Consider the following 24,807-nt stretch of genomic DNA (forward strand, 5'->3'; position numbering starts at 1 on the left):
ATGGAGATGGAATGCAATAAGATGAATTACTAATACAAGTGGTTAACAACAAAGGAGTGAAATAAGAACTATGGTGATTTTAAAGTAGTTTTGATTCCTTTTTTGTCATGAAATACAATGTCTGCTACCTTACAAAACCATCTCAGAAAACAATCTGGACTGTCAGAGAGCTGCCAATAGAGCAGAGAAAGGAAATCAAACTCCCAAAGACAAGAATGAAGGTAACAAAAGAAGATCCTTCTCCGTAATTCCTCAAGTCATGCTATGCTCTCCAACGAACAGTTTTTCAATTTTCTAACCATCATTGCCAGGACCTGGTCCACATTTCACAACATTTTCAACACTGACCTTATCTTCATGGGATATTCTTCTCCACCAACAAATCATACATAGCATATAGCATGTGCCCCAGAAGCAAGAAAGTGAATACTATTTTGTGGAGTTATCATGTCTAGTCCAGGAACACATTCAGTACATTTTCAGTCATAACTTACATGTTCATTAGCAATAGAATATAACATCTGCAATTTTTGTCACAAGCAGCATCATCTATTCAAGTCACGCCTGAGCATTTGGGCATATATAATTCATATTACTAAAAAATATTCTCCTTCGACATGAGGCCAGCACATACAGAGTCTCTCAGCATAAAGTCCAATTTGACTTATGTCTGTTCGGTACCTCAGACTGCTTATTACTACACTGTAGGAAGAGAGAAGCATTTATAGCAATCAAGGCAAAACCCAACAATCAGTATGTCAGCAGTGTGACACCTGTGTTAATTTAATGCTCATTATTCATATCTGCAGTGATCATCCTCAAAACAAACCACTGCATTTCGAAGAGAAAAACAGCTCAACTATAACAAGATCAATTTAGGTCAAGATTATTTAAAGATGTAAGACTATGAAGAAACAGACTAAGAAAACTGAGAAAAAAAATATACCATGTCAGCATAAATACAACTGGCAATACACCTGATTTGCTTTTTATTACTGATATCGCATGCCTACAGACTTTACATTTCAGTTTGTGTGCTTGGAAGTGATGGAAACTATGTGGTAACATGAGTATTATTTTTAATAATACAGTTAAAAGTCAGTGACACAAACTTCAAATAATCACATGGAATATAAATATTTAACTACTTGTAGAATTACTGCTAACCACTAAGCAAAATTAATCCACCACATCTAAATTTTGATAAGGAAAAGCCCTGAATATTCAGGTTATACTCACAAGAGGATTACAGGCTGAATGTACCAGCTGTATTATAACATAAGTAAATTAACCTGTTTCCTTATTCATTTTGGATTGCTGCCCTTCTGAATTTACATCATTAAGTCAAAGAACACTGGAAAGTGGCTGCTGAAGAACCCAAGCAAAATAATCAAAAGGATCACCTAGGTAAGAACAACTGCAAATACAATAACCAAGTTAACAGCACAAAGAAAACTCTCCAGTCTTAGCTAAAAGAAATTCTACATCTTTCCATTTAAGCATTAAAAAGACTTCAAAAAAACCCCAGTTACTAATGGTCTAATGTTTAAATGGGATAAATAACTGCAAAAGGAACCCAAAGAAGTTTCAAGCATGCCCTGCAGTTTACTTTGCAAAACGCTCGTGTCTTTTAATCCCTTAGAATTAAGCGCGTGCTTGTGTCCACACCACGGTGTTTTACCTTATCGGCCTGACGCATGTAGCAGTAGAGAATTCCTCTCATACATTTTATAGCAGAATGCTCCAGTTCATGAGTCCTTCCTTTGTCATCATCAATACGCCTGGGTAAGAGAGATAACTCATAAAACAAATTGGAAACGCATTAGAGGGGGAAAAAAAGAAAAAAAGGACACATTAGTGCTTTGGAATATTAAGTATTTAACTAACACTGTTGTACAGTGGTGCCCACACTCATATCAACATATTTATAGCCCTACCCATCCTTCCTAAATTAAAAAAAAAAAAAGTGTTTTTTTAGTTTATGTTGCAATTCACACAAACACTCCTATTTCAAAATTTAAAAAGAAAAAACCCTTGCTGATATTATAACACTGCAAGCCACTGTTCTGTGTTCTGTGAGATCCAAAACATGAAGGCCATTTCTTTTTAACTCTACAAACCACCTGTCATCCATAACCAAGCAGTCACTTTCCTGATGATGTTGATAAACTACAGCTGTGTGTACAAGAGTCTGAAAGTTAACTAAGCCAAATGGCCAGAAATGTTTCAAGATACCTTAGTATTTTTATATCGTGAAATCAAACAACAGTCACAATTACTATATTACTAAATATATATTAAAAACAATACCAAATGCCAAGTTATTTTAACTATAAGAAATGTATCGTGTGTAAACAACCTTGATCACTGCATTTGTGTGTTCTCTCTTTTCCAGTTCTCAATTTTTGATTGAGCCTTTCAGGGTGAAAATAATGTTTTCTTACATATTTGTAACTTACAACAACATGTCTCTGATACCAATATGCAAAACAGCATAATATGCTCACTGCTATTTCTCAGACCACTTTATAACTGTTACTAATTTGATTACAGCTAAGTGGATGATAACTACACTGCAAACAAAGCATAGCCTTTTCCACCATACTTAACATGTTAAGTAGTTTATGCTGAGGTTCTGCTACCTACACTGAAAATTAGGGAGGTAGTGATAACTTCAAAAATCATACACATTCAGAAATCACGCTATTTAAATAATAATCTTAGATATGAGAAATGAACTTGCTTTCGATTACAAAGTTGAAACAAGGGGGGGGAGGAAAGCAACTCCACAAGGAATAAAACCAGATTATGCAAAATTAATAGGTTAAGAACTTTTTAAGCAGTAGGATTTATTCTCAACTTTATCATAAAGCCAAAGAGCAATAAGAAGCACATGTAAAATCTCTTAAGTTTTCATGTTACAACATTTTTCCTCTATTCACAACAGCAGTGTTTGTTTTCTTAACATGCTCTCAAGAAATTTAGCTTTTATGAAAGTGAACAGTAACACTGGCATGAGCCAAGCACAGTAATTTGCATGCGGTAGATCACGCAGCCTTCCCCATGAGTCTTGTAGCTTGGCTCATTTCAGATTTTAGCCGTTCACTTAATTTCAATCATCAACCTTTGCCCATCAAAGAAAATTTGTTGCACAGCACCTGAAGTTCAGAGCCCAGTTCTGAGCACAACTGGAAGTAACACAAACTATTTATCTCGCCACTTTGCCCTTCCTTCAACCTGCAACAAATTTCATATATCATCTTCTGTGATGGTACATATTGGAAATTAAAGACTGAATAACTCAGGCAACATTACGCCATGCTCTCTTCTACGAGTTGCTCAAAATTCAAAACAATCACCCCTGCACCCTTCATTCTTCCTTCAATTTTTTTTTCTATTTTTTTGTTTTCAAATGCTTTTATTTCACCAATAAAAAGAGGAATTCAAAGAAAGATGCAAAGACTTCAATATGACAAATGAAAGTAATTACACATTCTGAATGCTAATTTCCTTATAATTACACATTCTGAATGTTATTTTCCTTATAATTTTTGCTAGTTTCTCAGAATTTTGAAACCCATTAGATTTCAGGCACAGCATCTCCAGAAATAAACACAGAGCTCTGTATGTCTTCTCTTTCAAAAAGCACAATTTTGTAACAACAAATCTTAATAACCTTTTTTTCAGCTTGGTGTCAGTGGTATAGAATCTAAAGCAATAAATGGAAACAAAAAAAGAAACTCAACACTTTTTATCTGCTAAGTTGATCATCTTTACTTCAACAGTTGGTCATCATATTATTTCTGGGCCTTCTTCTGTAAAATATAGTAGAATTTTGTCCAAGAATGTGATCACTACCTCAATACCAGAAGTTCATTCCTAAAAAGAGTAAATTATTCAATATCTGCACACCACCTTCTTTCTTATAAACACACTGCATCTGAGTTATCATCACTTCTGTGTTTTCCTGGGTGGCTGGGGTAGCAAGATTGGAAACAAGGAATACTAAATCTCAGAAAGCAACTTCCATAGTTATTTGACCTAAAGGAGAGGCAATTATGAATAAATCATTATGGGAGGTAACTCTTCCATAGTTCTTAAGGTCATACTACACCACACAAATTCCTAACCTACTTCTCTAATGAGTCAACAGCGGAAACGGAAGAAACAGAAAATAAGAAGAGCTAACAACCGAGGCTGCCCAGCCTTTGTACCTAGCGAGGATGACAGTCACTATTATTTCCCAAATATACATTTCTCAGCATTCAAGGATTCAGTCTCCTGCGAGTACATGGATTTCTACTACCTGCAACAAGCCTGTTTCTGCTCTGAACTCTCCTACTACATTTAAAATGAGCAGTATTCCTTGAGTACGGTTTGCCACAATAACCTTTATTTTTAATAGCATGCATTAATTCTGTTTCAGAACATTGGTACCAATTAAATTATATGAAAACAGGTTTACTTACCAGAAGTAGAGTGACTTTTTTTAACCTAGTAGCTACATAAATATTTTTATTGAGATTTGGAAACATGTACCATCTCAATGGGTTTCCAAAACTATTTTTGATAAAGGGTCATCTTTTAAAACATTCCCAGGGGACTGCATAACAAAGAACGTAACATGGCAGAGATGTGAGTTTAGAAGTTATTCACCTGTAAGCAAGGGCTAATGCCCAGGCACATGCAGCACAGTAAAGACTGTCATGTACTTTTGCCTTTCGGTTATCCCCATATGTCTTTGTAGGAAACAGACCTGTGGTTGGGCTTTGATGAAGCAGCAATGTTGACTTAACTGGGAAAAGGAAAAAAGAAAAAATGGTATTAACAGCATTTATGTTTCTTCCAGTTTCAACACACGTTTTCAGGAATAAATCAAGATGTGAACAACCTGTTAGAGCATGCACAATATAAAACAGAACAGAAAGAAAGGTAAGGAGAAAGACACACCAAAAAAATTTTGTCACGTTGTTTTTTCAGTCAAATTAGACCTTTTTACAAAAAATCAATATTCAAAACTATTTATATGGCTCTGTTCTAGTACAATCCACACCATACAGAATCTCTACAATGCAACCCAGTAATTCCCTTTTATGAAAAAAAGGGGCTACTGAATTAGGAAAAATACTGAAAATTACTTTCTTTTTGTACTTCAATATTTTGCATTTTGTGAATTATTTTCCTAAAATTGTATAATAACCAGCATGCTACAAGATTGAAACTGGGCTTAATGTCCTTGAACATGACCCTTCTAACAATAACCTGTCCATTATAAGACAAGAAAGCAATTTTTTTCCAGAATGTTATCAAGCATCAATTTTAAAAAGCCTCTTTATTGTCTATGTATTAGAAATTAAGTATTTTAAATGAAAATTACAGGGGGTTATGGCTTTTTGCATTATATTCTTCAGTGACTTAATACGTTATAACAAGAACTTTGATAAAATGTTACCGGAAAAAGTCAATATAGATTATTCTAAAATGAAGTATAAATCCACTAGTAAATTTTTACTGAGGCAGCAGACTGCTTGCAACATAAGTGCCTGACAGATAAATAGCAAGCACCACCATAGATTTGCTGCTGCCAAGCATTAAAAGTAAATTGAACAGTCATCTCTTCTGTAAGAAAGATAAAAGCAATGCATCTACAAAAAGCAATGCATCTATGGATAGAACAGGCGCAACTCTCAGATTTCACTTCAAAAGGCAATTTGAATGAAGAGAGTCTCATCCCACATTTTTAGAATGATGGAAACATTGTTCACTATTCCACACCCTTGCCTGACTAAAACTTAAATTTTAAACAGTCAATTGCACAGCCATTAAAAAACAAACAAACAAACTGATTTTAGAATACAGGCAGGACTTTATTGTAACACAAACCCCCTAACACCCAAAACAATCCAAAGAAACCATTGCTTCTTTAAAGTGTATGGTTTTGGCTTAAAATGATCTCATCATGAAAAGAAAACCACTAAAGTTGGCTTAAAATAAGTTAGCTAACAGATAAAACTTAGGCACAAAAATACATTATGGTACCATTAGTAACAAAAATGAACTTCTCACTGATCACCTGTAGAACTGTTGTAAGCACTATGAAAAAGTTTTTTTCCATTTAAATGTTTCCTCAGGTGTATCTGGCTAATGCCACAATACTAGGCTACCACTTTATCCAAAATAATTCTAAATTCAGTCTTACAACTGGACTGGATTTCCAATATACATTTTCATTTTCAGCAAGAAGTGTAATTCAGCCCTCCAGTTTTTGTGCCTTTCAAACTCCCAGCAGAAATTTAGGAAACTATCCTCAAGTAAGAATAATGTAGCAATGATATTTAACATGTAAATATCAATTCCAATTCATATCTGGGTTAGTTCAAGCATCAAAAACTGTCAGCAGATTACCTTTACCCCTCCCCATCCAAGATCATCAGGTGCAACTCATCATCTGCATTTGTCAAATGGTAGAATAGATTCTAATTCAGAACACTATTTACAGGTGACAATTTTTCAAACAACGTATGAAATATCCAAATACATGCATTATATTATCACAGGAATCTTATGAGGAATTGTAATGACAGAACCCTTTACCTCTCAGAAAATAAAAATCCGTATTAAAGACTGCAGATATTATTTTAAGACAAAGCTAATTACTGTCATAACCATAACTGTAAATATTTTCCTAAGTTACACTGAAAATCATTCACGGTAGGAACAATTGACTTACCAATTCTGTAATAATGATCTAATTTGTCCCACAGACTTCCCCCCTCTGGTTTTGGAAGGTTAATACTTTTAAGTGGCTCATAAATTGAACCTAAAAAAAAAGAAGAGAAAAAACAAACTCAAGATCAGAATTAGTTTCATAATTCTACTATTGCTGAAAATTACTGTAATATTATTTTTTTCATGTTTGTTATACAAAAGCACAATTTATTGAATTTCAATTCAAACCAAAAAAGTTGTAATTTCTATAATCTCAGAGAGCAGATTTTTTCTACAGTACCTGTCCACACAAACAAGACCTCCATCTGGGTCTCCAGTGCCTTGCAGATATTCAGCTACAGCAAATGCTACATAAATATATAGTATAATTATTGAAGACAGCCTACTAAACGTTAAGAATTTTCTAGGAGCATTTTCTTAGAAGTATGCTACAGACAGAATTCCTAAATATATGTAGAAAAACAGAAGGAGGAGGGACAAAACTAGCCCAAATTTAACTCTTACTTCCCTACCTGCCTTCTAAAATGGTGAACATGTACAACACTATTAATGTTTTACCTATCCTAACCTCGTTTTCACCCACCGCCACAATAAGCCTAGCTGATCTCACGTCTTGAATCGAAAAAGGGTTAGCTTGTTCTCACATACTACTAAAGCTTAAATAACCTATCCAGCAGATAAAGCCCCCAAATTACCTATACTGCAGCAAAATACAATGCTATTAAATCCACATCTTTCCTTCTCAGTGTCCCACATATTGACTCCTTCCCTATTTGCACCTGAAAAGTCCGTTTTCCTGATAGCTGAAATGAGCTACCTATCAGAAAGACAGTTTCTTAAAAATCACTGGGGTAAACCATTTCCAACTTCTCATTTAAAAGTAACATACTGCTCTCCTTCCATAAATCACTTTGGCTTTATTCAGCGTTCTGGATGGCAGGATCTCCCACAGAGCCGTTTGATAAGAGGAAGAATGAGAATTTCCCCTTTCTGGCCTGCAGGCTGTCCTTCTGCAACGCTCAGAGAAATGAATTGCCAGGGAAGCCCAGCCAGCCAAGCAGTTCTGGCAGGATGCAGCAGAGTGCTCCTATTCAAGTTGCCTCTTTCGCACTCCCTGCACATATCCAAGCGTTAGACAGGAGATTGTCCATATACAGGACTCCCATCCAAATGAAATGAATGTCTGTGGAGTGGTGACAGAGGCTTTATTAATCGAGTCCTGTGGTGGGGAGGCTGGAAAATGTTTCTTGCCCCTCAGGAACTCAAACCCCACCCCTCAAATTAGCATTACTTTTGCTTTGCAATTGTAGTAGTTAAAAAAAAAATAATATCCACCCCTCCTTGAGCAGACTGCGGGTCTGTTGTGCACAGATTCTCTGGTGACGCTTAACAACACATCTGAGCTTCCCCTACAGCCTTTCCTGTCCTCACTGGGAGAGGTTAAGTTACAAACAACTCGTGCATGGGGGGAAAGGGCCTGACAGGGAAGCACAGAGAGCCCAATTTATTTTAGTTGCCTAAAAAAAACAAACCTAAAAGAAATGAAGTTGTTCTGTAATGGAAAAGAAAAACTTGTAATATATCACACCTTTTGTATCTTCTGTTTAAAAATCAACATTCTGAACCCAATTTAAATTTAAATTTTTCTTCTTTTTGCCTAGGAATCCCCGTCCATTAGAAGATTTACAATTTATATTGCTATACTATTTAATTCAGTTATCTTGCAAAAGCACACAACAGAGTGACCTACAGTAACTGTAATTTTATAAGGTGATTCAGTGAAAGTAGGACAGAATATGCATAGGAAAAAATCTTCAGTAAGTCACTTATTGCATAAAAAGTAGCACATTTATGAGAAGTATTTACTCAGTAGATTTTCAAAGGCAAAATAAAGAGTCTTACTCTTAGATTTGTTAACTGCGTAACACACACACTGTCCTTTATGTGCGAAAAATGGTTCAGAGTATCTATTCTTGCAGGCTCTTAACCCCAGTACTGCACCATGAAAAATAGTTGAGTATACACAAGCGCGCACACACAAGTCAAAAGTTTCTCAAATAAAATTGTTCTAATTTACATACTTACCAGACAATCTGTGACCCTCTGTGGCCAACAGAGAAACAAAATAAAGTTATCATGAACAAAAAGCATATTCTTCTATTTCAGAGCATTCAAAGATTTCAACTTTGTGCAGAAAGATGATTGAACAGAATAAAGAGCATGAAAATGTCAAAGCACCGCCATCTACAAATTACATTCTTTGAGATGTTTGAAACTTTACTAGCAGAAATAAATTAAAACAGACAGAGTAGGCTGTTGATGAAACAAAAAGGCGAAATGAATTCAAAGTTCAAGAAAATTGACAAAAAGTAAAGTTTTATGCCTTGAAAGTATTCCTTAAAAGTACTCCTACTACAAGTAGGAGAACTTGCTTAAAGGAACACTCAAAATCAAAGTTTTCCACATACTCTTCATTAATTCCTCATTAGCATCTATATAGTCTATGTTTTGCTTGGGTGTCTACAGCATTCTGCTGGACAAATCCTGTGGTAAATTATGTTTCATTAGTATCACAATCTAATCAAAAGCAAGAAACAAGACAGAGAAACACGAAGCTAGCTGCTCCTTCTGTGTGGCTTTGTAGTGAGACGATAACCCAGGGGAAGCTATTTTTAGGACAGCTAAAAAAAGCCCATCTATACTCTTTTCCAAAAGCTATTTAATAGTTCATTTCAGCAAGACAAAAACCTGCCGTAGAAAGCTACTTTCAATTATATATTTAAAATAGGTTTTCAAACTGAAAAAAAAAAAGACAGCAGCAAGACTCTGCAACACTTAAACATGAAAGAATGACATATGCATGTAGTACCCTTGAGTTCTCAGTTTGTACGTCAGCATTCAGAAGAAACAGAATGAGGACATTAATTTCAAATACTATTTTTCATAAATATCTCATTTCATTGTAACCATACAGTGTGAGTTTTATTTTAGATAAATAAGTAGATATGCTAAGAAGGAATATAAAAAAAATATTTTATTGATTTAGTATTTTTTCAGCTGTATACTGGTGTAACAACCTTACACAAAATTTAGATAGGGTACATGGTAATTCAGATTTTCTTCTGCAAAGAATGAAGTATGCCCATTATTTCCTTACATCAGAAGTGGATTGCTGCAAGTCAGTAACTACTTCAAAATCGCTAAGAAAACCAAACAGATAGGAAATCAAAGTGTTGCTTCCTGCATGAATATATCTAATGTCTGACAAAAGAACATTCCAAATCCTTATCCCACATCCAATTAAATCCCTGTTTGTCTTCAGATATTGCACTGACTAAATACACTATATCCATATTTTGAATGAAAAATGAATCCCCTTTCATTTCCTACCACTTACAGGTTCCAAAGTAATATAATTTCACCATTCTTCAAGTTGAAGAATTACTAAAGAGGATAGTAATTTCCTTTCGAAGTATTAGAGAGCAGGAAGAAATCTGAAACAGCCCAATAACTGATAAGAGACATCAATTACTAGTGTAGAACTAAAGTAATAAACAGACAAGATATTTCTGACTTAGCTAGCACATGGAAACGATAAGAAAACATTATGCAGCAGATGAAACTCAAATGTACAACAATTCCAGGAAAAATGCACAATTTAATTCTCTCTTCTAAGCAGAATACAAAACTGAAGGAAATTAAGGGAAGTTCTCTGAGGTAAGCTATTAGCAGTGTAAATAGTTACGTATATACAACCTCTGGAGGTTGAGAATATTATGTCATCCTGATGTTAAAGTACTTTCCCATCCACTTCATTTTTATTCCAGTTATACTTGAGATTAGCATTAATTGCTCTTCAGAGGAGAGCTATAAACTACCTAGATGTTTAGATTTAAAAGCTATGGCCAGCATTTGGAAACCCTACTCCCAAATTTGTATATTTAGAAGCTTTGAACACCCACACATCCTCGAAGATGGCAGCAATTGCAGATATTAAAGAAAAAAAGGCATCAGAATGGAATTCTGGGCCCAGTCTATGGATAAAGACTTGCATATTTCAACAAGGATTGATTATTCAAATTTTTCAAAGTACAGAATTTAAAAAGAACAACCAACCAAACACACTCTCCCCCAAAGTTCAATCACAAATGGAAGCAACATGGCAGGAATTTTATTTCCAACATTTCACATGCCAGAAGAACAAAAGAAAATGTTTACTTGCATAATTACATCAGCACAGACCAAACAAACAAACAAAAGCTGAGAATACCAGATTTCTTTCTAGATTTGATGAGAATAAAAACTGACCACAGTCCTTTAATGTGACACTAGCTCTGAATGTAATCCAACGCTCGAGACATGAACATGTTCTGGATCTCAGGTCACAGGAACTTTCATTACCCAGTGTTAGCATGGGCAATAGCATCTTCACATTACAGAAGTCATTGGGACCAAAGAGGATTTTATTTCTTCACACAGCAAAGTTTAAGAAATTATATCATATGAACAAATATCCTTCCAACATCACATTTCCTTTCTCTGGAGAATTCTCCTGCAATCCCTCCTGAGCTTATACTTAATACAGTACTGGACAGAAACACTGCTGGATCCAATACAGTTTATTCTAATAGTTGTCTGCCATGAAATACATCTGCTTTTAAGGCCAAACCTATGTAGTTGAGCAAGGTGACACCAGAAAATAATTTTCAGAAGCACTTTCACTAGAAGGAAAATTCCCTTCTCACATATGTAAATATCTGAACTCTGACTCCATGAACTTAACATGTACCAACTGTGCTGTTGCTGGCGGGGATTTTTAATTACTACATACAGGAGGAAGCTATGATCTCATAGCAGACCCTGCTTTGAGCAAGAGGCTGGAGTAGATGACCTCCTAACATCCCTTCCAAACTGAACTGTTCTACAACTCAATGAAAATGTGCTAAGGAAACCCCAGGAGAGGGGCCAGGGGAGGAAGAAACTAAAAGATATTAAGGTATTCTTCTATCTGAATAAACATTAGGAATAAACACAAGGTACGAAGCGTTACCTAGGTTGACTGATGATAACAACACAGGTAAAAATGAGTAAAATCTTGTAATAGTTTCATTTAAATAGTTTTAAAGTGACAAAACTTTTCAACTATCATTTATCAAGAAAAATCATGTGTTAGATTGTGCATGTAATTCAATTAGAATTTCATGGAGAAAGACAAAATATGCACCAATTTATTTTGTCCTGTCTCTATTTCCTAACCATCTGAAGTGACTTCTCTCTACAGTACATTATACTTAATAGAAATTACCAACTTCAGGATTTACAGTAACTAACAACACACAGAAGTTACTAAAGACCAGAAATAAAACATTGACCATCATGCCAGTACACAGGAGCTTCACATAACCAAAATACACCAAAATGCCAAAGTCTACCACACAAGCCTTGTAAATGCTACAAGCGAGGCAGGAAACCATTCAGGATATTCAAGGCAATAATAGCCATTTCCGAGAACTCAAAACAATAGCTCTTAAAACTACTAAAAATGTTTATTTTGCATCATAACAACAGAAACATCAAGTATCAATGTAATAGTTAGGAAAGAGTAATTTTTTTATTATAGTGTCAACACTTCACATGTCCTTTGATACTAAGAGAGGCAAAACAGAAATGCCACAGGCAGGGCAGGGTAGTTCAAGCGACTTGGTGGTGGCAAGAGACAGCTGAGAACACCTTACCTGGTTACTCTCAGTAGCACTTGTATTGCTTCTTTGTTTCAACAGAGGCTAAACAAGAGTCCTACACAGTTTACCCCAGATCAGCTAGCTTCACATATGGACACATTTGCTCCAGTCAAACTCTTTTCGAAATATATTCAGCTAGAACAGTAACGGTCTTGACAACTTCATACGTTCTAGCTTCTAAAGAGAAGCTGTGCCAGGGGGCTTTATTTTGCTTCAACTTAACTTCCAAAAGCCAAGCTTTGGAACAATGACTGACTTATTGGAAATTTGACTGCTTTTCTCTAAACCAGTCATGTTGGGTTTTTTTAGGAGTTAAATCTAAACACCATTTTTAGTGCACCTTTCACATGACCATCATCTTAAAAGAGTAATTTCAGTTCAGAGATTGTTACACTGAGCAATACTTACAAGAACACAAAACGCAAATAAAATAGGAAGATTTCAGTCTAAGTAGATTCCATTTTTCAGAAATTTTCACTGAAAGAGCTCGAATGTTTAAGTTCTGCTGTACAATGCTAAAAAATTGCTAGCACAAAACACTGCATAAAACACAAAACACACAATTCCTTGTTGTTGCGTTAAATAGCTACAAACAAAAACAAAACACAGAACTGCACACTTACCAAATTTTAAAAAAGCATGCGCAGAAGAGGTTCTGTCATCATCCAAATTGGCCATTTCAAATTGGTGCAGCTAATCACAAACGTCTCAGGCTAAGCTACAGCAATTTTCAAAACTGTTTAGTAAATGTTAAAGGCAACCAGCATTAAATTAAGTGAAAGCAATGTTAGTGGAGTTATTAACATGACAGATTGCACAGCACAAAGGGTAGTAAAGTTTCATTACATTTTATGTTTCCCTCTTCTACTCTAAAAATTGGTTTTATTTTGCTTTTACTTCCATAAAACCTATCTGAGTAAAATGACACAATCTACACAAAGTCCATCTTTTCGACATTAGACAGTAGCTTTGCTATTCCATAGGAAATTTGCTACTAATATCAAAAGGTTCTGAATAAAATCTATTTGATATATTTCAGGATTAAATAAAAATACTGATTTAACTAGTGCATATAAAAGTGTTAAGTAATAGTAAGCACGGGGAGCTAAAATTCTGCTTATGCATAGTGCTGCCTTTATCCCATGTGGAATTTACACTAGGATGTTTCTTGCAGTCATGTATATTGCTTATGGTACTGAATACCTCAGTTATTTGAAGCAGAACATCTTCCAGTTTGGAAGGTAAAATAACTGTTTGTATTGATGACAAGTTTTTCCAAATCTTTAAAGAAGTTTATGTTTTTTAAAGTAACCAAAATTTCAGGGGTTGCAGACTGGCCAACTACTGAATATCTTTATAATCTGCTCCTAACTGTTAATTATCAACAGTAACGACAAATGAAACAGTATTTTATTGCTCAAGGAGGGGAAAGAAAAAATTCTCAATAAAATTTGGTTTTACTGGCAAAAATATAATTCATAATTTAATATACATAAACATGAAGATATGGATTATCTCCTCCAGGATAGGGTCTTAAATGATACTTTGCCGTCAGCTATGAAACATGAATCACTTACGCATTTCACGCACATGTATCTATACTCCATGTTTTCTCTATCTATACATAAGTAGAATTTTAAAGCCATATGAATCAGAGTAGCTTTAATCAATCAATTTTCTTAATGAGAGCCTTCATAAAGCCCTGTTTTCTCTTCACACTGTCTGATCAGCCATTGCCACAACAGAACCAATCAAATATGCAAGTAAGGAAATGACTGAGTTTTACAAGCACGTATGACAAATAAACACTACAGGGATCATTTGGAAAACTGTTTCCATTAGAACATTAACAATTAAAGCCGTACTAAGACTGTTTTTTATTAAAAAAAAAAAAAAAATCGGGTTTTTTGAACTTTGGAAATTCAAGCCAAGTTGGTAATCGTCCTTTCATTCAGGCCAGAATGTAGCTGCCACGCAGTCCAAGTTCAGAACAAGAAATTCTCGTGTTAAAAAAAATTATGTTTACCCAAGGGAAACCTGGTACTTTCGTATAAGTGCCTGCAATTTTAAAACACTTCATCTGTCGGACAGCTTTACAAAACTGCAGCAACGCTACCAGGAGCGGCTACCTTTACAACCGTGCTGCCAAATGACACCTGTAAATCACCCGACACTGCCTCGCCAAGGACACCCGTTCCGGAGCCCCGCGCTGGGGCCCCGCACCGGCAGCAAACCAGGCCGCCCCCCACAGCCACCGCGGGCGGGCGACGGCCGCCCCCGCCGCCCCGCCAGGCGCGGGGAGCGGGAGGAGCCCCTGGCCCCGCCGGCGGGGAGCGCCCCCCGCCCCGGGAGCGGCCGGGGAGCGACAGGCCAAGCTGCGGGGGCAGCGGGAACAGCCACGGGGCCGAGGCCGGCCAGGAGCTGGGGGAGGGCGGCGCGGCGGGGGGAAGGAGAGGAGGGCGGGAAGGGGGCAGTTAGTGCAGAAGAGGAGAGGCGCTGGCGAGGAGGGGGAGCCCCGGAGCTCCCCTCGGGCAAGCCAAGAGGTCAGACCTGAACGTTTAGAGCGAGCCCGCAGCTCCAGCATCTTCCAGCTCACGTCAACCATATGGGCCCCCGCGGGGGCCGCTGCCGCCGCCATGCCGACGAGGACCCGCCGCTCCGGCCCGCGGCCCTCGCCCCGCCGGCGCCGCAGTGAAGGAGCCGGGCCGCGATCTCCACCTGGTTACCCCCGCCAGCCGTAAAGAGCCTCGCGCAGGCCGTCACACCGTTGTCGCAAAGCCGCCGGGTCAGTCCCGGAAGCGCGCCGGCGGTTGTGCCGGGCACACCCCTGCGCTGCCGTAAGTGATGCGGGCGGGGGCGGCGGCGGGGAGCCGGGTCGCGCCGCTGCAGGATGGGGGGCCGCCGCGGCTGGCCGGGGCTGGGGCTGTGCCTGCTGCTGGGCCTGGCGGGGCCCGTCGGGGCCCTGCAGAACGTCACCGCCCAGCTCTTCGGGGCGGAGGCCTACGGGACGCTAGCGGCCTTCGGCGACTTCAATTCGGACAAGCAGACGGACCTGTTCGTGCTGCGAGGCGGTGAGCGCGCCGGGGCGGGAGCGGGGCCGCCGCCGTCGGTACCGGCGTCGGCCTGGAGGAGGGCGGGAGCGGAGCCGGCTGGGCGCCGTGGCAGGGACCCCCGAGGAGCGCTCCGGGGGTGTTCCGTGGCTGAGGCGCGGTCCCGGTACGCTCGGAGGCTGGCGGGGGGAGCGGGGCGGGCGGTGCGAGGGGCCGCGGGGCGCCGGGCTGGCCCCGGGGCGGGCCGCCGGGCTGCCGTTCTGCCTGGGCCGCCTTCGCGGGAGGCACCGGCTGCTCGCTTGGGGGATGCTCTCGGGCCGTGGCAGGTCGGGGAAGGCTTTCCCGGTGGGAGTTGTCCCGCGGGGAGCAGGGCTCGGTGCCCCTTACGGGCCCCTTGCAGCTGGGGAGGTCCTCCGGTGCCGTGGATTACCGGCTGCTGGTTCTGGGCCCTGTCTCGTAAAGCAGAGCGTTCAGCGTTCGGGTCTGTCTGCGGTATTGCCGAGGGCCAGCGTAGCGAGCCATGAAGTTATTTTCAAGACTAAAATTGACACTTGCTTTGCTCCTGAGATATTTTCTCTATGGAAGAAGATGTTTGCGACTTGTGCTAAAATAGGGCTTCATATAGGGCAAGAAATACTTGTTCTTTAAAGTTGAATTCACGGTTGTGAAATAATCTAAAGACTCTGTCCTACAGAGTGAATGGTCACAAATTGGCTTTTTGCTCTTGCTTTCACAATATTTTGGGAAATAGATGAACGTCTCGCAGTTGTAAAGAGGATAAACTGCACATTATCTTACCTTGAACGTTACATTGAAGAGGAAGGCTAGATAAATTTGTTTCCCACAGCTGTCATCTGCTGTGAGTTTCTGTTTAGGCTTCAGATGGGGGGGGACCCCCAAATCAGAGCTTATTATCAGCAATCAGTGTTATTTGCGGGTGTTAATCTTGGATTATTTTACTCGCTTGTAGCTAGATATTAAGATGATAAATTTATTCTCAAATTCACCTTTTTTATTCCTTCAATCTCAGACATGTTTCTATAAGTAGCTTCGGTAAAGCATGAGTGAATTTCCTGTCTAGCTGAGATATTTAAACGCACAGCTCCTTGAAAATGCTCCACTGGCACATCTACTGAAAAAATGCTGAAAGATTAGATTTAAAATGAACATCAATGATAAGATATTTAATTTTTACTTTCTTATCTTTCAGATGAACGTATATAAAATGTGAATAGTTAAAAGTTTTAGAAATGAGACTCATGGTTTCTTCTTTGCTTCCGCACAGTGGCACTTGCTATAGTTGTCCCACTTGATGCTTTCTGTAAAAATCAGCCTGAAATAACCTACTTGAAAACATTCTTTTTCATAATTTAAGTCTTGACAAAAAGTAGCTTGGAAAAATTTACAGAATACCCTCTAAACGAAAAGTAATAGCCAATTCTAAATCGTAGAATTCTAAGTAGTGGAGTTAACATTGGCCAATTCTAAATAGCACTGAAGAAGCGATCACTGGAGATAGTGCTAGACTTTGAGGAACAGTGATCTGGTAAAGAAGCCTGGTTCTAATAATCCTGACCCTTAATAAGGAAACGGGGGTGATGTCTTGGGCCTTTTGCTGGATTTATATTACTGTTCTGATCTTGAATTACTTTATTTTAATGAGGCTTATGTTTCATATGCTCAGATACATGAAAGAAAAATCAGTTTGTACTTGGAGCTTTGTAAGAGAGGGTAAACTAGCTAAACGTAAGAAGTAATCTACATCCAGAAGTATCTTGTTGCAAGAGCAATTCAAAATTACCAGTGGACCCTGGGTTTAGTCAATTTTTGAAACTAAAAATATATGAATAAATGGAATTGTGCATACACTGACCTGTTTCGTAAGTCTATGCACAAAACAGGGATAAGTGGGGAAGCTCATGCTGTTTGCTTGTTCAACCTACCACCTTCTAGTTGTGTTTGATGCCTCTTCTAATAGTTCAGGGCAGTGAGTGATCCTTCCCCTGTTCACTTTCTACGTTTCTTTGGGGAATTTTGAAAACTTCTGAACACTCAGATGTTCAGGCTAAAGACCTCTACTCTCCGTTATTGTTGTTCGTATGGAAACTGTTTCCTTTTTTCATACCCTCCTATGTACTTTTTTCCTTTCTTCTCAAGTCTTTTTGAGATGCGAGGACAAGAACTGCAAACAGCATCTAAGATGTGTGCAGTATGGATTGATGTAGTGGCATAGTGATTTTGTTTTCTGTTCATCTAGTAATTTCCAGTAGTCAGTTCGTTTTGACTATTGATGAGCACTGAGCTGGAATTTTCATAAATCTATCTTTAGTGGCCATAAAATCTCATTTCCGAGTGGTATAATTGACTTGGAACCTGGTACGTGTAAAAACACATTTGCTGCTTCATCATCATCATTACTTTACAACATAGATGATAAAAAGGCAGGTGAAAGTCTATAGTGTGAAATCAGAATTACAAGTTTTAGCAGTCAACCCACAGCTTTATTATCAAAAGCTTAACCAGCCAGCAGGCTTCTTTACCTTACTGTGTGCCAACTTTTTTAATCATCTGTGGATGTGTAGTGCAACCCGGGCTTTATTAGTTTGCCAGATGGGACTACACTAGTCGCCTCTATCCATTTTGAAAGGGTTTGTTTTCATTTACTCATTTGCTGGCACATTCTCCTTGGCAAATATGTTTATGGCAGTTATCTTTTTTTTTCATAGCCAGGAAGCTTGTATTCTGCTATTTCGCAGCTGTAAACTTTGCCACAGAATGATGCTCTTGAAATATACTATGGTAGCTCGAGTTTGGAGCTGTAGAATTATTTTTGATTAGGTAACCTAGTTATTGCAGTTTGGGATGCTACAGGTGAGTTTCTTGGAGAATGCAGAAAACAAACATAAGAAAGGATGAGTAAAAAAAAAATGTATTTTTTTCTTTAGCTGTGAACTATTATTTTACTTGCAGAAGTAAGTGCGTGTGTATTGTGGTTTACTGACTGAAAATACATTTCATGGTTCAGGTTAACTTTTTTTTTTCCTTCCCCGAATTTCAGTTATTTGTGCAACATAAAATATGGGCTTTTGTTTAGATCTTCCTGAAACAATTAAATGATAGTGGCTTGTATCATTGCTTCTAAATGAGGAAATGCTGCAGGGAACCAGGTTACTTCTGTGAGTTTCAGTCAGCTGACTTGGGAAAACAGTATCAGATCCTGCTGTGTCAGAGGCAGTACTAAAAGAATTCATTTCAGTTAGCTTTTAAGCTTTAATTATTTGTATGGAACTGATGCCTACTACTTTTCCACAGGTAATGTTTCTTAACTCATTTTAGGAAGTCTTATTTTAAGTGATGTGATAACAGAGAGAAAGGTCTAACACTAAGCCCCAAAGAAGATTCTTGATATTAGCATTCCTTTGAGATGCAATGAGATTTATAGGTTGTATTGAAGAAGTGCTCCTTTTGCTTCCTTTTGAATGAGGAGGAAGCAGTTGTATGGGAAGTCTTTCAAATTTTTTGCTACTGTGAGGAATGACTCTTTGTGGCATAGCTTCTTAAACACTGTTTTCCTATATAAACCATTTACAGTCCTCCTCTGCTATTCACGGTCTTACTTGCTTTTGCAGGAAATGAGTTGATTATCTTTTTGGCTGACCAAAAGGAACCTTACTTTAAGCCCCGTGTTAAGTTACCAATGAAGTAAGTATTGATATTCAATGGTGAAAAAATGTAAGTGGCTGCTCTTCTCGCAAGTGCATCTCTGCAGTCAGTGGGAACATGACTAGAATTGTCTGTGCTGTTATCTGTTTGACTGTGTTGTTCAACTTGCCCTTAGAGCTCCAGTTCTTTGACCAGTTTCCTGATTAATTTCCTGACATGTTTTTGTTTTGATTTGTTTGGATTTTGTGGGTCAGATGACTGAATTTGTGGACATGAGTTTTGTCATTCATATTGTTAACTAATAGGCATGAATTCCCATCCCCTTATGGAATTTCTATGCTTTAGGGGTTTTTTTGTCCTCTAATTAGTATCAAAAATACCCATACCTTGGAATATTTTTGCGGTTGACTTGGTTTTACAGGGCTTTATTTCCTAGTAAAGCAAACTATCATTCCATATCATAGGTTAAGTCTTTTTGGCAGGTAGTATTAATCTCTGTCCCACGACACGTTTTCAGGGAAATTCTTCTAGTTGCTGTAGCTACTAATGGAATCCAGCTAATATCACCTGCTTTAGAAAGAGATGTAGAGAGTGATGTTCTGGTATTTCTGTGTAGTGATCTGTTCCTTTCTAAAGTTTAAATATGGCTTTAAAAAAAACATCAATTTTTAATAAATGTAAAACAATCTGTGTGTTTATGAACATATATATGTATAGTTTTAACCATGAGAGTATTACAGGATATGTTACTGCTTATGAATAATGCTTAGTAATAGTATTGTGTCTTTTAAAAGTTAAATTGCTGTTCTAGCTGAGCTTCATCTTCTATTGTTCTACATATTTTTATTTTTTGTTATTCCCTGCTATCTTGGAAGGAGCTAATTTGTTTAGTGCATTAGAAATGATGTGCTTTTAATTCTTAACAGAATGATCCATGTTTGTGTGTGTGTGAAGCAGAGTCTCTGAGCAGGTAACCAAGTAAAAAAAAAAAAAGAAAGAACAAATAAATGTAGGGAGGAGTGGTAAGACATGACAGAAGGTAGGAGGAGATGACACTGTCTTTAAAAAGATGTAGCTATCTGTCTGACTCCTGCTGCTTAAACTGCTCCTGTTGCCTTATGGTCTTGCTCTTGGAATGCAACCAAAAGATCCTGCTCTCTGAAACACATTTTGAGGACTGGTTCTGCAACAAACAAAGGGATTTAATGAATTCTAGGTAGCATGAACAAACAGGATATGGCTGAAGAATGGCTGTTAGCTGAAGCTTAGAGTAAAAAATGTCATCCTTCCTTAGACAGCCTGGAGAATGCTTGATTTAAGTTACTCTTGCAATAGATAAGGACTTTATAAAAGGCCAGGTTGTTGAAGGATAATATTGTATTGGACCAGCTAATAATAACTGGGATGAAAAGTCAGGTCTTTGAACACATAAGTACTTTCAATTTTCATGCACACGTTTGTACAATTATTTGCATGAGGGGTTCTTTGTTTGTTTTTAATTCTAGATCTCTCAGTGTTACCATAACCAGTGTAGTTCCTGGAGATTATGATGGTGATTCACAAATGGATGTCCTCCTGACTACCTGGGCACAAAATCATGGCAGAGATGAACTTACAGTGTTTATTTTCTGGGGGCACAACCAAACATTAGGTGAGATGCTGAGGCTGCTTATTAATAAGATTGTTAGACTTTTTAATAATTCCAAGTATTGTCAGAAAGTTATAACTCATTTTACAGTATAGTGATTTTTTCTACAACTAAAACAGGGATTAGCAGCTATGCAGCTTCGTACCCATGTATTATCTTGCTGTTAAACTGTATTCAATAATTAATGAAAGAGAACAAAGCTAAAACTCTTGGTTTATATCATGCAATGGACATAACCAAACAGTATGATAGTTTGACAGTAACCTACTAACTGAAGAGCTACCTCTCATGGCTTCCCCATTATGCATGTCAGCTTCACAAAGATTATCTCAGAAGACTTACCTTGAATTTAAAATGCACTGAGAACCTGGTGTCAAGTTTAGTGCATAAATGTTAAAAAATATCATACCTAAGCTTACCAACAGTAATATAACGCTCTTATTTCTGTTAAACCAAATTCTTTAAACAGTGACATGCTAAAGTAGGTTTTGGGAGAGAGGTTTCTAGAGTCTCTACCACTGGAAGTTTTCAAGAACTTCAGAATCGAGTTTTCAAGAGTCTTTTAGCAGTGTTCTAGGTATAGCTGATTCTATCTTAGGGTAGAGTCATGGACTGCGAACTCTTGGAATTCTTTTCTGTTTTCTGTTGACTTTGATAGGAAAGGGTTTTGGGAAGAGTTTAGGGTTTGAAGAAGGACAGAAAAGAGAAAGAAGATACTCTTAAGTCCACAAAAACTACTGAAGAATAATCACTATTATAAACAACTGTTCTTATAGTTACAGGTGAGGCAAGTGATGGCCTTAGATACCGTTGCTTCTGGCTTTAATTAGAGGTGAAACACGCAACCTGGGAAAGTGCAATGAACTATGGTCTAACAGACTGGTGGTAGATATCGAGCACTTAGATCTTCACCTGTCCAGATTCACTTGTACAAAACCAGCTTGGTGACCATGCAAACTATGTAGGTTTTGTCCCTAAAAACAGCATTTAAGATCCATGATTTGAAATTATTCTTTACAAGTTCAGGAATTGTGATAGATCAGCAAAATATCTGCCAAACTTGGAAAGAATTCACAGTATCGGCAGATCATGCATAGACTAGGATTTTCGAAAGTCTTAATTTTGAAGAGGCTTGTATATTAATAGAATTTGATGTAGACTAACCTCATTCTTTACTCAGAGGGTGGGGAGGCACTGGAAGAGGTTGCCAAGAAAGGTTGTGGATGCCCTGTCCCTGGCAGTGTTCAAGGCCAGGTTGGACGGGGCCCTGAGCAACCTGGTCTAGTGGGTGGCGTCCCTGCCCATGGCAGGGGGGTTGGAGTTAGATGATCTTTAAGGTCCCTTCCAGCCCAAGCGATTCTATGATTCTATGAAGTATTAAGAGAATAGGAGGTATCTGTACTATTGGGAAGAATATGAAGGATTTGAATTAATTTATGCTGTCCTGCTTCCGAATAAACAAATATTGGGAGGGGCACAAATGAGCATATGGGGCTCAGAGGTTAAAAATTCAGGCAATGGTTGGTATGTAGCAAGGCTACTGGGAAGGTATGTGGTGCCTAGTTGGGTAATGGAAGTGCGACAGACAAGTCAATAGGAGGGTACTGTCATATAAAATATGGAAACTGGAAAGAACAGAAACATGGAGAGATGAAGGAAATGGGGATGATGTGGCAAGGAGTTAGGATTACAAGTAAAAGTGAAGTCTGAGAGGTGATAACCTGATTAGGACTTAAAATTCTCGCTTCCCATTTAGGCCATCTACCTCTAATCCTTATTTCAAACACTCTGTAAATGATTAAGAATGGTTTTTTACAGTGACAAAACATTAAACAGGTCTTATGTACAATGTTAAATTTTTAGACTGTCTTCATCCTAACTATTTCAGATTTTGTGTCTATGTGATTGCAGTCATAGAAATAGGTTTCACTAAGATCTACTTAAATAATTTGTCAAAGAGTTTATTGGAGAGAGAAGAAGCTTCAGCATTTTAACTGTAACTCATCTTTCCTGCATAATTTCAGGAAGTCATTTAGTTGTTTATGTTCAGTGGTGGCTGATTTTTTTTTTTTTTATCATAAAATTGATGGTTGTAAATTAATAGAAGAATGATTATGTCTAAGTTAAAAATGCAAAGGTCATAACATATTAGTAACTGAATCAAATTAATATTTTGTGTTTTCAGATCTTAACCATAAAACTATATTAAATAAGACTTTTCATGACGAGCCTCTAATAATGGAGTAAGTATGACCTAATTTTTTACAAAACAACATGTATAATAGTGACTAAGAGCAACTTAAATATATTTTAACACTAGAATTTGAAACACATGCTCTTTATCTTTTAAGAACAGGGTGGTTTGTGTAATGTCAACTGGTCTAACCAAAGATGACGAAACATAACAGTCATCTTTACAAATCTTGTATGTTAGATCATCCTGGCAATGGTAACTAAATAAGCTTTTATTTTTTTTTTTAATTTCAGTACTCTGTTTTATGCAGAAAAAGAGCCATTCATTTTTTGGTGAATTTTGTAAAGCAAAAGCCTTACAGGCTTATCAGACTGAGCAAATATCCCTTTTACAGTGCACTTCCCTCTGCGAGAAGTGCTGAACAAAAGAGAGGGGGGAAGTATACCTGGAAAATCAAATGCATGGCCCAGTGTAAAATATTGAAAGAAGCGTACTACTACCAGTATCTCGGACAAGAGCCAAAATTCAGAAAATACTACACAGCTGAAAATTCTTCATTGCTTGGTGGGAAAATGCTAACCAAATACAGGTTAACTTAAGAACAGTTAATTTCAACTCCTATGACGACTAAGGTGATACTGAAATTGTTTTGCATTTTCAGCTTTAATGGAGACTTGATTCCTGACGTCTTTGGTGTCACAAGTGATTCAAGTAAGCCACAGATATTGATAGGCGGGTAAGCTGAGGGTTTGTTTATTAGCATGAATTTCTATAACAGTCATTGTGCATCCACTTCTGTTCTTATTAGGAGGCATAAGCCTCATGTTTAACTGGCACTGTGCCAACATATGAATCTTCTCTCATTTCCATGTGTATCATCTGTAAACATTCTGTGATACTCTGCTTCTAATTTTTAAAGCGTTATTTTATAGGAGGAAGTAGCTGTTTTATAGGGGAGGCAGACATTCCATGAGCCCTGAGAAAACAAAAACCCTGTTATTTGACATGAGAAATAGAATAACTTGTTTCTTGGAACAGTTATAGTCTCCTTTGTTTAGTACAGTTTGGTTTTTATTATTATAATCTGTATTACGGAATTCTGTGCTGTACAAAAATACAAATCAAAGTTTTCAGGTAGCATCTATAGAATTTAAGCTGCATTTAGTCCAATAGATGAAGTGACAGGTTGATAATGCGAGACGTACTGAAACAGATCTTATAAGGGATGGCAAAAGGAAAACGTGCAAGAGTTTGGGGTAAACTTAGAAAAAAAAATTCAGCTCTCATTTGTCTAGGAAATTAATTGTAACAGGAAGGTTAGACAACATGGGAAATCAAAAGCACGGGAAGTGCAAACTGTAAGGGTATTAAGCTGTATAAGAAGGAAAATATTTGGTATGCTTATTGGGGGATGAGATTCATTAAGACACCTAACAGAGGCGACTTTAAGTAGCAATATAAGCGTGCATGCAAGTGATATTCTCTGTATCACATCTTTTGTGTTAAGGAGTGGCTAAGGCCACTCTTTGGCAAATAGAAGTTGACTGCAGTCTTATGAGATGAGGTGGCAGTAAAGGGGACTAAGTTTCATTATTAAAGTTTCTGCTAGCCCTGGAATTTCTAGAATGGGACTAGCTAGCAAATATTGGGATAAAAATTATTATTTTAATGGCATATTTAAATGGTTAGTAAGGACTATGCAAAGGATTATTTTTAGCTGTTTTGGGTATGAATGCTGAAATCAAAGCATAACAAAAGAATGGATCTTTACTGACTCAGAAG

At 37.8% G+C, this 24,807-nt stretch overlaps 2 protein-coding genes across 8 annotated transcripts in view; one reads left to right on the forward strand and one right to left on the reverse strand.

The window, feature by feature from the left end:
- Positions 1-15,243, reverse strand: part of PHKB (phosphorylase kinase regulatory subunit beta) — an 85,330-nt gene extending 70,087 nt beyond the window's left edge. For 2 of the 6 annotated variants that reach the window (XM_087738395.1, XM_087738396.1), the window contains exons 1-4: positions 15,021-15,243; positions 6,731-6,820; positions 4,657-4,795; positions 1,682-1,781 (exon numbers count right to left, since the gene is read on the reverse strand). In XM_087738395.1, coding sequence (XP_087594521.1) covers positions 1,682-1,781; positions 4,657-4,795; positions 6,731-6,820; positions 15,021-15,108 — 417 coding nt within the window. In that variant the 5' untranslated portion in view covers positions 15,109-15,243. Of the gene's footprint in view, positions 1-1,681; positions 1,782-4,656; positions 4,796-6,730; positions 6,821-8,814; positions 8,833-13,093; positions 13,207-15,020 lie in introns of all 6 variants that reach the window. The other 4 variants (XM_087738398.1, XM_087738397.1, XM_087738400.1 and 1 more) reach the window with 4 other exon arrangements.
- Positions 15,182-24,807, forward strand: part of ITFG1 (integrin alpha FG-GAP repeat containing 1) — an 86,082-nt gene continuing 76,456 nt past the window's right edge. The window contains exons 1-5 of one of the 2 annotated variants that reach the window (XM_087738402.1): positions 15,182-15,307; positions 19,150-19,222; positions 20,689-20,834; positions 23,017-23,074; positions 23,687-23,761. In XM_087738402.1, coding sequence (XP_087594528.1) covers positions 19,218-19,222; positions 20,689-20,834; positions 23,017-23,074; positions 23,687-23,761 — 284 coding nt within the window. In that variant the 5' untranslated portion in view covers positions 15,182-15,307; positions 19,150-19,217. The other variant, XM_087738401.1, reaches the window with a different exon arrangement.

Source organism: Nipponia nippon, unplaced genomic scaffold (genome assembly GCF_047370975.1).
Source record: "Nipponia nippon isolate SJK-2023a ecotype South Korea unplaced genomic scaffold, ASM4737097v1 scaffold_7, whole genome shotgun sequence".
Taxonomy (NCBI): Eukaryota; Metazoa; Chordata; class Aves; order Pelecaniformes; family Threskiornithidae; genus Nipponia; species Nipponia nippon.